Source organism: Jaculus jaculus, chromosome 2 (assembly GCF_020740685.1).
Source record: "Jaculus jaculus isolate mJacJac1 chromosome 2, mJacJac1.mat.Y.cur, whole genome shotgun sequence".
NCBI classification, from domain to species: domain Eukaryota; kingdom Metazoa; phylum Chordata; class Mammalia; order Rodentia; family Dipodidae; genus Jaculus; species Jaculus jaculus.
Window position 1 is genome coordinate 52,033,492 of NC_059103.1, and position 15,687 is coordinate 52,049,178.

The 15,687-nt window shown below is 39.3% G+C and overlaps 1 protein-coding gene across 1 annotated transcript in view; it reads left to right on the forward strand.

The window, feature by feature from the left end:
* The window catches only part of LOC101596216 (contactin-associated protein-like 3), a 246,774-nt gene that overhangs the window by 210,879 nt on the left and 20,208 nt on the right, over window positions 1-15,687 (forward strand). Inside the window, exons 16-18 of the mRNA XM_045144614.1 lie at window positions 2,989-3,159; window positions 3,798-4,016; window positions 9,582-9,821. Coding sequence (XP_045000549.1) covers window positions 2,989-3,159; window positions 3,798-4,016; window positions 9,582-9,821 — 630 coding nt within the window. The remainder of the gene's footprint in view (window positions 1-2,988; window positions 3,160-3,797; window positions 4,017-9,581; window positions 9,822-15,687) is intronic.

Below are 15,687 nucleotides of genomic sequence, written 5' to 3' on the forward strand. Positions count from 1 at the left end.
GAACTCCAGATGCATATGCTACCTTGTAAGCTATTCTTAAGAGAGGGATATCAATCTATTAATGCAGAGGAATGTTCACACTTAGAAAATAAATCATTAGTAGCAACCATCAGGACAGCAATTCAAGAACCAGCGACAAATTATAAAACTAGCAAGTAAAAATGTAAGGCTATGTGTAGGCTTTGAGGTGTCAAAATATTTACAAATGGCAAAGAAAAAAATAGTAACATTTCATGGGAGAAATGACACCTTGCAAGGCAATCAAAGTGATCATGACAAGAAAATGATAACACTGTGTGTCTCCTGATAGGACACACTAAGAGCTGGTATCACTTCTGTAGCATTCTTGACAAAAATGCTTATCATTTATCTAATGATGAGTATCAGAAAAACCCAAATCAACTGCAAAATGCTATAAAAATGTACAGCCACAAAAGGCAAGAAAAGTTTCAGAATAAATGACTCTAGAAGAGATTTAGTAAATAAATGTGACATGTGACCCATGATTCGATTATGGACAAGGATAATCTAATATGCTTAAAGTAGGCTTCTTAAAAAATTGTTATGGATGACATTATTACTTTTATGGTTATTATTATTAACAAGATGTTTCATATGGATATATCATGTGCTGATACCCTCTTTTCCCTCATCCCTGCCCCCATTCTGTTGGGGATGCTCCTCAGTGGGGTTGCAGGTATTCCCCATGGGGTTGTGATTTATGCATTGTGGGAGCAGTAGTTAGTTATTTTGGCAGGGGGAGGGAATGCCTGTGGTCATGATGTCTCAACCTGTGGCTCTTCCAATCTTTCTGCCATCTCTTCTGCAAAGTTCCCTGAGTCATGGTGGGTGAGTATTAAGTCTACTTCAGTGATGAGCTCTTAGGAGCCTCTGGATCTCTGCTTTGGTAGGTACTGAGTATCTTTAGGGTCTGTCTCCTACACCCTGGCACTGATTATCAGGAGCAGCATGGAAGGAGCACTCTTGCTCATCTCCCCAGTTCCTCTGTGGATTCAGGTATGGCTTGGCTGAAGTGCAAGGGGTAGTTTATCTCCTCGGGTCTCACTACCTTCTGAAAAAGAACAACATATTCTCCAACAGAGAGTGAAATTAGCACAGTTTAAGTGAGATAAGCATTATTAATTTAGGGAAAATTTGATGTATGTAACCCCTCTTTTACCAAAGACTAGTGACAGCTCTACACTGGAGAACATAATCTTTCTCTCCTTAGGATTCTGATCTAGTTCCCAATTCCAGATATGGGTTCCTTTACACTGAGTGGATCTCTTCACCAATCAGAAAGCAATTGGTTACCCAGTGAGGCTGTGTGCCACTGTTGCACTGACATGTACATCATATCAAGGTGTTTGATTCTGGGTTGTTCAGACTGTTGTTAACCATTTTCCCTCAGTAGTTCGTGTAGTGCTTTCCACTTAGTTAGGCAGGCTAACTGTCATGGAACTGGCTTTCTTCTGAATTCCAGCCAGGTCTCTCAGTGCTCTGTGATAGCAGCATATGGTATCTTCAACAATAGAGTCTTAGCTTTCACCTCGGGTAGGTAATTAAGTGCTTTGATAGAAAGCTGTCTTGATGTGGAAACCTCGTAAGTCTCTCAGATCAACAGCTCAATGTGGGTAGCTAGCAGTCTCTGGTACTGGGAGTTACAGGTCAGAGACACAAAAAAAATTCTTTAAAGCTTAGGCTTCATCCCACCCTCACCATAGCCCTTCTTTTCGGGTGCTCCCCTTTACTCCTATTGAGGGTTTATCTTTTAGGTTCTCTCCATGGATAAAGGTTTCTATGGTATCAACTCATTTTGGATTTAATTTAGTGTTTGTTTCTCCACCTCCTCTCCCTTCTTCCAAAACCTTACCATCACTATTGTCTGGGCCTTTAGTTGCCTCTCAGGTATGACAGCAACTCGAGCGAGTCCAGGTTAGGAACTGCAGATAGGTGACACCATGTGGTGTTTGTCTTTGTGTGATTGTGTGAGTTAGCTGAGTATTATCTGTTCCAAGTCTATCCATTTTTCTAAATATTTCATTGTATCATTTTTTTTTTCTTATTGCTGAGTAGAATTCCATCATGTACCACAACTTCATTATCCATTCATTCAATAATGGGCATCTGGGTTGATTCCGGTTCTTAGTTATAATGAATTAAGCAGCTATAAACATGGTTGAGCAAATGTCTCTATATTGATGCATGGAGCATTTAGGATAAATGCCCAGTAAGGAAATAACTGGGTCTGTTGGTAGCTCTATGTTCATCTTTTTCAGGAATCTTCAAGTTGATTTCCATAGTGGTTATACAAGTTTACAATCTCACCAACGGCGGATGAGGGGTCCTCTTTCCCCATATCCTCACCAACATTTGCCACTGTTGGATTTTTTTTTGATGATTGCCATCCTTATTGGAGTAAGGTAGAATCATGGATGACATTATTAGGTCAGTGGGGTTTGTTGTTTCCTAGTTTACAACAAAGATATAAAGCAAGGGTCTGTGATCTGGCTCCAAAAAATATATCTAACTGTCTTCTCCTAAACTGATTCCAAAGCTGCTTTGTAGATATTTTAGGTTTAACATATCCCAAAATGTTCAACTTGCTTCTTCAAAATTATCCCAATCCCAGTATGACCAGAAACCAGAGTGTCATCTCACACTTCACTCTTCCTCTAATGTCCCTCATTCCAGCCACTCTCCAGCTTGAGAACAGATCTGGATCCTTGTGGTTACCCCTACCCCATTGTCACCTTCCTAGTTCAAGCCACCATCCTCTGTCCACATCACTGTTGTGATAACTGGGGATACTTTTCTTCGCTTGCCTCAGTATTTCACAACAGAGAATCTTAGTCCTCAAAATGATCACCCTGTGGATGTTGCTGTCATAACTCTGTGATGTGAAGGTTCAGAACTCCCAGTGAAGGCTTATATAATTATTCATTTCCTCACCCGTAAAAATGATTCATGATTTTTCTTTTGTAACAGAGTCATTTTGGAATTCAGCCTCCTTCAACACTGAGACTTCATATCTTCATTTCCCAACTTTCCATGGAGAACTTACTGCTGATGTGTCCTTCTTCTTTAAGACCACTGTCTCCTCTGGTGTGTTCATGGAGAATCTGGGGATCACAGACTTTATCAGGATAGAGCTGCGTGGTAAGCTCTCTACTCTGCCTGTCAGAGTTTTCCTGATTAGCAATGAAAACTAATGGCAAAATTTCAAAATATGTCTTATTTCACAGCTTTTCTTCATTGGTGACTTTAGTCAGTACTTTTTAAGAGAAATTCAAACTATGGAGCATAAAACACAATGTGATCCATAAAAATGTTATATTTTTTCTTGATTATAGAGGAATATGCTTGGAATTTTAAACCAATCTCATCAAATTGTTTACTAAATTATGAAATATTTGATCAGAATTTTTCATATAACCAAGGCCTAATTTATGACTGTCAAAATTTGCTCTTTGCATTCTTAAAATTAAATGTTATTGAATCATTTTAAAGTAAAATTATGCACACTTATAAAACACATTCTATTTTTTATTGTAGTTATAGTATGTACCTCTGCTACTAAGGAAGCAAGATTATATCAGAATTTAGCAAGACTGATTAGTAAAGTCTAAATAAATATGTTGAAGCTAGCTTTGTTTTATTTTATTTTCCTCTAAGATACAAATTCATTATACCCCTTAATCAACTCACAGTCATTCTCTTCATGGCATGATGTTTTTGTGTTTACTTAAGATTACATTTTCTTCTCCTTGAGTTTTCTTTATGTCTGATATTCCTAGCTCCCACAGAAGTAATCTTTTCCTTTGATGTGGGGAATGGACCTTGTGAACTGACCGTGCAGTCACCCACTCCCTTTAATGACAATCAGTGGCATCATGTGAGGGCAGAAAGGAATGTTAAAGGAGCATCTCTTCAGGTGGACCAGCTCCCTCAAAAGACACAACCTGCCCCTGAAGGTGGGCATGTCCGCTTACAGCTCAACAGCCAGCTCTTCATTGGTGAGTGCCATTGGCTTATACTTGAGCTTGGTATTGACTTCAGAGATAGGCTGAGACAAAATCATGTCTATCAAAGTACATTCAGTAATAATTACAGACAACTGCTGTTTAAGTACTATTTGTTGGTAATTCAGTAAGTTTCAGAAACGTACGGTGAGCTTCTGACTTAAAATCTCATATTGCAGATATTATTGTCAGCTTTTTACAGATACTAAGTATAGAAGAGCTAACATCTATCCCAAAGTATCCTATGTTTATGTTTGAAACAGTTCATGTTATAGGGGATTGGCATTGATAAATGCTACATTTTTCAATATTGTTAGTGTGAGAAATAGCAATAGTGTGATAATTTACACAGTTCTTCAATTATCCTTGTTAGTGGAATTAGATAATTTCTCATAATTAGGACAGAAGTCATCCAGATCAACAACAGATCATGGTGGAACACACACACACACACACACACACACACACACACACACACAGATCCAAATGATAAATGGGAAAATGAATTTAATAGGCACTTTTCAAAAGAAGAAATGCAAATGTCCAATAACTACTTGGAAAGTATTTAACAATATTAGCCATCAAGGAACTGCAAACTAAAAAGGCACTGAGATTCCCTATCACCCCAGTCAGAAAGCTATCTTCAAGAAAACAAAGTCAACAAATTCTGGCAAAGATACAGAGAATGAGGAATCCTCATACACTGCTCATGAGAAGGTAAACTTACACAGCCACCATGCAAATCAGTATGGAAGTTCCTCAGAAAAATAGAGTTATGATATGATTTAGCATGAACTCTTATTATATAATTAAAAGATTGGTAAATTGTGCTGGGGCAATGGCTTAGCAGTTAAGGCATTTGCAAAGTGAAAGGGCCCAGGCCAGGACCCACATAAGCACAAGGTGACACATGCATCTCAGTTTCATTTGCAGAAGGTGGAGACCCAGGCATGTCCATTTTCTCTCCCTCCCTCCCTCTCTCTCTCTCTCTCTCTCTCTCTCTCTCTCTCTGTCAAATAAATAAAAACAAAATTTCAAAAAGGATGGTAAGTCCTACGACAGAAATACTTGAACATCTACATTTATTGCTGCACTGTTCCCAAGAAAAAAGATGATGAGTCTAGTTGCCCATTAATGGAATAATGGATAAAGAAAAGGTACTATATATACAAAGGACTGTTCTTTAGCCATAAAGAAGGATGGAATTATGGCACTTCCAGGAAAATGGATGGAACTGAGATAATTATGCTAAACAACTTAAGCCAAACTCAGACAATGATCACATTTTCTCTCATATTTCAATGAATTTCAAAATATATGTACTTATATGCATATAAGAAAGACTAAGGGGGGAATCTATGAGTAAGGAGAACATATCTTAAAGTGAGGGGAAAGATGGAAGAAAACAGACTGGGGAAGAAAATATATGTTCAGAGTGAAACTTCTATAGCAAGATGTGGGGGGAGGTGATTCAATCTTGCATTTACCCCTCTCTGTCTTCCCTTCTCATGCCCTCACACCTTGTTTCCATACACCCTGTGCTCTCTCACCCTCTTCCCTCTCCCCCTGGCCAACGTTAGGGACAACAAGGGCAGAAGAGTGTGCCAAACACTGACACAGAGAAACTGGCTATAACACCCATAAGCCCCCCCCCCAACAATACACTCCCTCCAGGAGGCATTAATTCCCAAATCTCCATCAGCTAGGAAGCTAGCATTCAGAACATCTAAGTTTATGGGGGACACCTGAATCAAATCACTACATTCAACCCCTGGCCCCCATAAACTGATATTCATACATGATATAAAATACAATGCATTCAGTCCAACTTTAAAAGTCCCCATAGTTTTTATCAATTCCAATGATGTTCATAGAAGATCCCCATAGTCCAAGGTCTTTTTTAAAAATTTTATTTATTTACTTATTTGAGAGCGACAGACACAGAGAGAAAGACAGATAGAGGGAGAGAGAGAGAATGGGCGCGCCAGGGCTTCCAGCCTCTGCAAACGAACTCCAGACGCGTGCGCCCCCTTGTGCATCTGGCTAACGTGGGACCTGGGGAACCGAGCCTTGAACCGGGGTCCTTAGGCTTCACAGGCAAGCATTTAACTGCTAAGCCATCTCTCCAGCCCCCAGTCCAAGGTCTTTTAACTGAGCTATAATATCGAAAAAAAATCCCCCCAAAATTCATAATGGCACAGAGTAACCATTCACACTGCAAAATTTGGCATTGGGTATAGCAAAGAAATATTCAACTAATATAAGATTTTAAAACCACCAGGGCAAACATCAAACTCTGTAGCTCCAAGTCCAACAACTCTAGCCAGTGACAAATCTCCAAGTCCAATAATTCTAACTAGCAACAAGCCTCAGGAGTTCTAATTCTGCCCTTCCACCTAGACTACTCACAGTCCTGAAAACTTCATTCAGGGCTGGCAGCTCTCCTTACCAGATATCTCGTGGTCCCAGCACCTCCATTGGGTCTCCACTGCTACCCACAGTCCATTCTCATGTCTCCATTGGGCTCCCTGCAGGCAAACCAGCAAACTTGCTTCACACTGCCCATAGCTGGTTCCAAAACACAAGACTGTGTTGCCAACTCAGTGACCCTCTCTTTCCTGCATTTATTATACTCCACAATACCAGGCAGGGTGCCAATTTGTTAATGCAGGGGGGAATAAAGCATATTTTGAAGAGCAGTACACTTCTTGAGCACTCAGGCCCCTTCAAAAGAGTCTGTGTTCTTCCTGTTGCCCCAGTGCAGGTCAGCTAGCCCAATCTGAATGGATGTAATCTCTCAAACAATTTGCAAGTGAATGGGCAGCAATTTAGGCCCAAAGATTTCATCTTTTTCTGTGCCATATCCCTCTGCTCACACCAGTTTATTTCTATGCAAAGCAACCCTGTACAACTTCTCAGAACACGGGCATAACAGCAAACTTCCCACCCAAATTGCTAGTCCAGTCCAGGCAAAGCTCTTTTTCACCCTCATAAGCCAAACCTCATAGTCCATAGTTCTTACGGCATTCATGTCTTTCAGCTCTGACCATAAGAATCCGTCAAGTTGTACTTACAGCACTGCAAGGCATCTCTTAGGCCAAGGTTTCAAATCTTTCCACATAACTCTTGAAAATCAGCTCCACAGGGCTAAAGCCACACTGTCTAGCAGCAATCCCACTCCTCAGTATCACTTTACTGTTGCAGTCAGGTTCTCATTAGTGGTAGAAATCACCCAACCAAGAGCATCTTGTGGGACAAAGAGATTTATTTTGGCTTACAGGCTCAAGGGGGAAGCTTCATGATGGCAGGGGAAAACGATGGCATGAGCAGAAAGTGGCCAACATCAAATAGGCAACAAGGACAGGAGAGTGTGCCAAACACTGGCATGGGAAAATTGGCTGTAACACCCATAAGCCCGCCCCAAACAATACCCTCTCTCCAGGAGGCTTTAATTGCCAAATCTGCATCACCTTGTAACCTGGGATTCAGAACACCTAAGTTTATTGGGGACACCTGAATCAAACCACCACACTCACCCTGTGCTCACCCTCCCTGGGTCCTCACTCTCTCTGTACCCACTCTCCATGTGCCCTCTCACTCTGTGCCCTTTTACCCTGTGCCCTCTACACTGTGCCCTTTACAGTGTGCTCTCTCACCTTGTGCCTTCTCACCTTGTGCCCTCACACCCTGTGCCCTCTCTCCCTGTGCTCTCACACCCTTTGCTCTTTCTCACCCTGTACTTCTTGTTTGCAACTGTGTCCTGCTCCTTTTTCGTGTCCTCCATTTGTTTAAACCTTACAGCTCTGAGTAATTGATGCCTTTCCTTTAGCTTTATTATTCCTTGACCTATTAGCAGTTATTTTCCATATACCTATATTTACCTATATTGCTTTTCAAAATGCCCCCATCAGACTTAGAAATCAATCATATCAGGTCCATAATTTTTACTTTTTTAGATCTTATCTATCTTATATATGGACACAACTTAATTAATACTGGAATCAATTACAAATAATTGCACAAAGAGGACTCAGTGCATAGGAGGACCCATACAGCTTCTATGTACTAATTGATCATGAATTGTGTGTGTGTGTTTGCACATCTGCACACTCACCTGCAAGAAGGAGTGAGAATACCATGTTTCCATTAAACATAGGTGAGAGAAGGAACACACAGATGAATTGTATTAGTTACCTTTCCATTACTGAAAGAAAGACCTGATCTAATAAACTTGTAAAGATAACAGATTAATTTTGGCTCATAGTTGTGTGTGACTCAGTCTGTGACCAGGCAGACCCCTTGTTTCTAGAGCACATATACATTGCTTGAGATCAAGTGCTGGACATGTTGTGAGCAAGTGACAGAGCAAAGTGCTTGCCTCCTGGTCAGGAGTGACAGTGAACAGAGCAAAGTCCCATCGTTTCTCCTTTGAGGATGTTTGCACAGTGACCTTCCATTAGACCCCACCTCTCCAAGTTGATATCACTTCCCCACCTTTGAGGACATATGCATACGGACCTTCCATTAGACCCCACCTCTCCAAGTTGATATCACTTCCCCACCTTTAAGGGCATGTGCACAGTGACCTTCCATTAGACTCCGCCTCTTCAAGTTGATATCACTTCCCCAAACATCTTAACACATGGACCTTGCAGAAAGCCACCAGTTTTAACTTATGATGGGAATCAAGTTAATGAGTTGTATTTTCTCACTTATCATCTTGAATATTTTTTTTAGTAAAAAGCCTAGTAATTAGAGTAGTAATTCACCTAAGATAAGCAGTCATGTTCATGTAAGGCTTATAAAACTGGTGGGGGAATAATTGGCTTTAGAATCACACATGAAATTACTGATGAATAATTTAGATTTGGGGATCCCTTTCATAAACCCATTAAATCTGAATCTCTGTGAAGAAGGTTCCACAATCTTCATTTTTCTGGGTTAATTCCTATACTCCACACAGAAATAACATCATTGCCTACATAAAAGCATTGATCCTGACACACATGTTAGCTACCCTAGTGTCTTCATCCAAGTCTGACGTGATGAAATGTGCATGCATATAATATTAAGTTCATACTAACCACTGTATCCTTGGTAACAAGTATATGTAGTAAGGGACAACTCAGAATAAGTTCGATTTTACTTCTTTCAGCATCTCAGTTTCTTCGTACTTTATCTTAAGATGTCATCCTAGCAAGACATTTAACTTCATGTATTCATATCATCATAAGACATTAGAAAGGTCAAATATGACAATTATAATACACTTCATTGTTTATGAATACCATGTGTAAAATAATGTACATATCATTTATATTTTTGAAGCTAAAAATGTATTTCAGAATAAATATTTGCCAATTTCATTATATTTAATGTTTCTTTTAATGCATTTAGGGTTTTATGATATCTTAAGAAATTTCATTTCTTCAGTATTGTATATGTTTAACAAATTGCAAATTTTTTGCCACTCTCCATAAGGTTTGAGTTTGACATGGACATAAAATTCTAAATAAAATACCAAGGAACACATTTGTATTTGCAGTGTTTCCCTTGTAGGTGGAACGGCCAGCAGGCAGAGGGGCTTCCTGGGCTGTATCCGGTCCCTGCAGCTGAATGGGATGGCCTTGGACCTGGAAGGAAGAGCCACGGTGACTCCAGGAGTGGAGCCAGGCTGTGCAGGTCACTGCAGCAGCTACAGTCACCTGTGTCTCAATGGAGGGAGATGTCAAGAGAAACTCAGGGGTATCACTTGTGACTGTACCTTCTCTGCTTATGATGGGCCACTCTGTTCACATGGTGAGTATGACCAGCAGATGGATAGACCATGGAGAAAAAATGGGAGACTTGTGAAGAACACTTATGGCATTTGACATTATAAAGAAAGTATAAAATGATGCAACAATTTTAAATAGAATGATTTGTGTCCCAACTCCTCCACTGAATTTAGGAGGCTTTATGGCTATTTTTGGAAGCCTATGGTTGTTAACTAGAATGCCAGCCCCTCTGAGTCTCTTACGTGGAAGCCCCATGAGATCCTCCTATCTCTTCAGTGCTGTTGTCCTAAGAATAATTTGGTTTTCAGAACTCTGTCTTTTGGCTGCTCTGGTTTTAATATCATTAAAGCATCATTAATACTTACCACTACAACTGGGATGATATAAAAATACCATTATTAATATTAATATTGCTGTTTTATATACATATTCTAACTGGCAGTAAATGAACATTTTATTAAATATAACATGGTGCTAACAGGACTTCTCAGTCACTTGGCTGCAAGGTGTTTGACTATTTATTGTACGAGGAGCATGTTAGTACCATGCCTGCAGCTCAGGGACAAGTGTTATTTTTGAAAGGAACACTTTGAGTATATACTATTATACTGACTTATTCAAAATACTTGCATTTTAATATTTTAAAATATTGAGTATGTGGGGGGGCTCAGTTGTGTGCAGTGTGTGTATACATGTGTGTGCATGCCTGTGGAGACCAGCAGTTATCATCGGGTGTGTTCCTTGATCAATCTCCACTTTATTTACTGAGGCAGGGTCTCTCATATGAACCCAGAGCCCACTAACTAGGCTAGTTTAGTGGTCACACCCCACCCCCAATATTTATGTGAGCACTGGCGATCTGAACTCTGGTCCTTTTGCTAGCATGGCAAGTACTTTGTCCACTGAGCCATTGTCTAGCTTCATTTTTAATATGTTTATGGAACTTCTCAGTGATTTATCACTACTAAATTTAAAAATGAGTGTGGTAGTGCATGCCCATAATCCCAATACTCACTCAGGAGTAAAAGACAAGAGTACCAGCAGTTCAAGGCCGTCCATTCATGGCTAAATGGCAAGTTTGAGGCAAGCCTGGACTACATGAAACCCTACCTAAGCCATCCCCATCCAAAATTAATAGCTTTCTGGGGTGTTTCTGGGTTGTCACATTTGTTTAGCAATGCAAAGGGATGTCATGGTTTCAAAAATCATATGACTTTAAAAGAATCTTGAGAATTCCTTATTTATCAGTCATTGAGTCATTGATTTTTTTTAAAGCGCCATTTGAAAAACCTTCCATTCATCTTCTTGAATAAGTTTTAACTTAAGATTTATTTGTGGTAAAAAGAAAATCATGTACAGAGCATCTAATGGTCAACTTCAGGGAGCACCATTTCTCTGTGCATGCAGCAGTGACGGCTGAATAATGCCCAGTCTCCATTAGCTAGGTGTAATTTATATAAGACATAGACATTATGTTGTGGTAAATAGGAATGCCCCACCAATTGTGAGAGGGTAAAGGTTAAATTTCTTAATCTAAAATGTACGACCTGCATTTCCAGTGAGTTCTTCATGTCTTATGGAAGTGGAGTAGTATTCCAAGGCAAAGAACATGTCTCAGCATCTTTGTTGTGTTTATATGTATGTGTGTATGTGTCGAGTTGTCTTTGTTCTAAATATTTTTGTAATTTGATTTTGTAATTGATAAATTTAAAATGTCAACCTTTATTAAAATCTTGTAGGAAAAGTTAATAAATTCTATACATAGTCTCCCATACAAATATAGATATTACCTTAAATAAGATATTTTTAATGAGAATGAATATTGAACATTAAATTTGAACAATCCTTCCTTGCATATCTCCAATCTGTGTATTTATCCCCTCATACAAACTTCAACTCTACTCCCTTCCTCCAGACATTCTAAACTTTCCACTCAAATACTACTGCCCTTTGTTCTTAAAACAATCAGTAAAGCACACACTCTCTACAAATACCCTATGGACAGACTTTCTGTCAATTAATGGGAACAGAATGGTAATACCAAAGGTTATCCTACAGCTGAGAAAAACCACAATGACCAAGTCAGTGGAGCTCAACATTGGATCTACCTCCTGAAAACCCGAAGCACATACACTTCTAGGGAAACTCACAGCACTTACACAAGACAAAGAAACAACCAAATGAAATCCTCCATTTCCACAACTGCCCAAGACATGGAGAAACACAACACGTAAGGGACATAAACCATAACTCAGTCTCAATTTCTCAATCCCTAGAATGGGAGCAGAAAATAATGAGATAGCTAAGATGTCAGGGAAGGGATCTAGAACTCTACTTGTAAAAATAGTTAACCATATAGATACCTCAAATAAGCAGATGAGTGATCTAGAAGAAAACATATTCAAGACTTCAACAAGAAAGTCTTTAAAGTGAATGAAACTGAGTAAATTGAAGGAAAAAGTCATAAATACTAAGGAAAACTTCAGCATGGAAATTAAAGTGATGAAAAAGAATCAAACAGAAATTACGGAAATGTAAGTAATGATAAATCAAATAAAAACCACATCTGGGGGCTGGAGAGATGGCTTAACAGTTAAGGTGTTTGTCTGTAAAAGCCAAAGGATCACAGTTCGACTCTCCAGGACCCACATAAGCCAGATCCACAAGGGGTGCATGCATCTGGAGTTTGTTAGTGGTTGAAGGCTCTGGCATGCCCATTCTCTCCTTCTCTGTCTGTCTGTCTGTCTCTCTCTCTCTCTCTCTCTCTCTGCCTCTTTCTCTCTCTCAAATAAATAAATAATATATATTTTTTAAACACATATGAATGCATTACTAATAGATAAGAGCATAAGAAGAACAAATTTCAGAGGAGAACAGAGTCAAAAAAATAATATATATGGTAAAGAAAAAATAAAGAACTTGACCAATATTCCAAAATTCTGGAATAAATTCAAAGAGACCAAACCTCAAAATACAAGGATAGAAAAGAGAGCTGAAATAAATACAATCAGATTATTTTTAAATTAACTGGTTAATGAAATTAAGAGAGAAAATCTCTGAAGCCTAGAGAAAGACCCCAAAAGTCATATGGGCCTCCAAATAAACATGACCAGAGAAGGTCCTCTGCATGAGAAAGAATAGTAACTGTGGTGGTTTGGTTCAGGTGTCCCCCACAAACTTACGTGTTCTGAATGCTAGGTTCCCAGCTAATAGAAATTTGTGCATTAATGCCTCCTGGAGGCAGTGTGTTACTGGGGGCAGGCTTATGAGTATTATAGCCAGTTTTCCCCAAGCCAGTGTTTGGCACACTCTCCTGCTGATGCTTTCTGTCTGATATTGGCCAGGAGGTGATGTCTTCCTTCTACTTGTTTTGCCACGCTGGCATGGAGTCTATAAGCCAAAATAAACCCTTTTGCCCACAAGGTGCTCTTGGTTGAGTGTTTCCTGCCAACAATGTGAACCTGACTGCAACAGTATCCATATTAAAATACAAAGTAATGTAATGCTACAGTTGGTGATACACACTTTTCATCTCAGCACTTGGGAAGCTGAGGCAGGAGGATCACTGTGAATTTGAGACTACTCTGGGCTACAGAATGAGCTCATCAGCCTGGATTAGAGTGAGATCCTGCCTCAGAATTTCTTTTTAAAAATCCAAAATAATGAAATGGTACTAAAAGCTATAAGGGAAGAATGCAATCTCATGCACAAAGTCATGAATATCAGAATAACTTCAGACTTTCTATCAGTAGCCCTAAAAAACAGATAAGAATGGAGTGATATATTCAAAACTTTGAAAGTAAATAACTATCAGCTAAGAATGCTATACTCAGCAAAGTTAATTTTCAAAATTTATGGAAAAAATAAGGATATTTCAAGACAAACACAAACTAAGGCAATTCATTTCAACCAAACCAGCTCTGCAGAAAATTATACAAGGAATTCAATGCAAGGAAGAAGAAAGAGCCCCATTTGTGAGGATACATACTAGGATATATCTCGAGAAAGAAACAGATAAAGAAGAAAGAAAAGAATCAGCTCTGTCTAGTGCAACAAAATCAGCAAAGTCTCAGGGAAAAAGAAAAAGAATGGCCAATAATCCAACCTATGAAAATATCACCAAACATTAGGGATTAGCAAGTCTCTTTCTGTAATAACTCTGTCAGTGGCCTCAGCTCATCAATTTAAAAAAAAGCACACTCACTTTCAGAAGCTTCTTTTTTCAGATGGTAATGACTACTGGGGAGACTCACACTCAGCAATGTGCTGAAAAGAAGCAGCAGTGCAGTGTGCAGCACTAAGTGAAACGTATCTGTCATACCCTCCAGGGCTCAGAGACCATTGTAGAAGAGGGGCAAAAAGAATGTGAGAGCCAAAGAAAGGGAGGAGTGCTTACAATACCGTCTTCCAGACACAAAATGGCCATGGTATTCAAGACTGCACAGTGGTTGACACTACCTATACAAGACCTGCATAAAATGAGGGAAAAATGATAACATCAAAATAGCAGACTAGCTGGGCATTTTAATCCCAGTACTTGGGACGTAGAGGTAGGAGGATCCCCGTGAGTTCAAGGCCACCCTGAAACTATAGAATGAGTTGCAGGTCAGCCTGGGCTACAGTGAGACCCTCCCGGGGGGTGGGGGGGGGAGAGGGAGACTAATTGGAAAGAAGGGATTCAGTACAAGGAAGGTCCAGGAAGGGAAAAGGAATGGTGGTGGTGGGATGGGATTGTGATCATGGTTCATTGTATATATCTACAGAGGATGTCAATAGAATGTTTTAAAAATGCAGACTAAATGACTGGATTGAAAAACAAGATCCAGGGCTGGAGATATGGCTCAGCATTTAAGGCACTTGTCTGCAAAGTCTAATGACCTGGGTGTGATTCTCCAGTACCCACATAAAGCCAGATATGTCTGGAGTTCATTTGCAGCAACTAGAAGCCCTGGCATGTATATGGTGTCTCTCTCTCTCTCTCTCTCTCTCTCTCTCTCTCTCTCTCTCTCTCTTTCTCATTCTCTTTCCCTGTGGAAATAAATTATAAATATATTTATATAATTTTTTAAAAATCAAGATCCAAGTATCTACTATCTCCAGTAAACACACCTAACCAGTGGAGATGTCCAAAATAAGTATCAAAAGGTAGAAATCAAACTACCAAGCAAATCGAAGCTAGAAACAATCAGAAGTGGCTATCCTTATATCAGACAAAGTGGACTTCCAACCAAAACTAATCAGAAAAGACAAAAGGGATATTTTGTTGCAATATAGGGAGTAACTCAACAAGAAGATATTACAGTTGTAAAGATTTATTCGCTAAATATTGGAGCTCCCAGTTTCATCAAACAAGGACTAAAAAAAGACATAAAGGGTCACATAGGCCCAGCCACAATGGGGGAGTTCAATATACCACTCTCATACTTAGAGCTAAACTACAGTATAGATCAACCGAACCTAACAGATATGTTTAGAGTATTTCACCTACAGATAGGGGAATACACATTCTTCTCAGCAGCACATAGAAACTACTCCAAAATTGATAGCATAATAAGTCACATAACAAACTTTAACAAAAAAATTAAGGTAATCCCTTGTACCTTTCAGACCATAACTGAATAAAACTAGAAATCAACAGCTAGAGAGAACATAGAAACCACACAAGTTCTTAGAAACAGAACAACACACTTTTCAGTGAGCAGTGGGGTTATTGAAGAAATCAAGCAGGAAACTTAAAATTCTTAGAAACAAATGAAAATTATAATACAACTTATCAGTCCTCTAGGATACAGCCAAGACAGTCCCAAGAGGAAAGTTTATAGCTATAAGTGCCCTTATCAAGAAATTAGAGAGATCTCAACCTAATAATCCACCTCAAAATTTTTAGA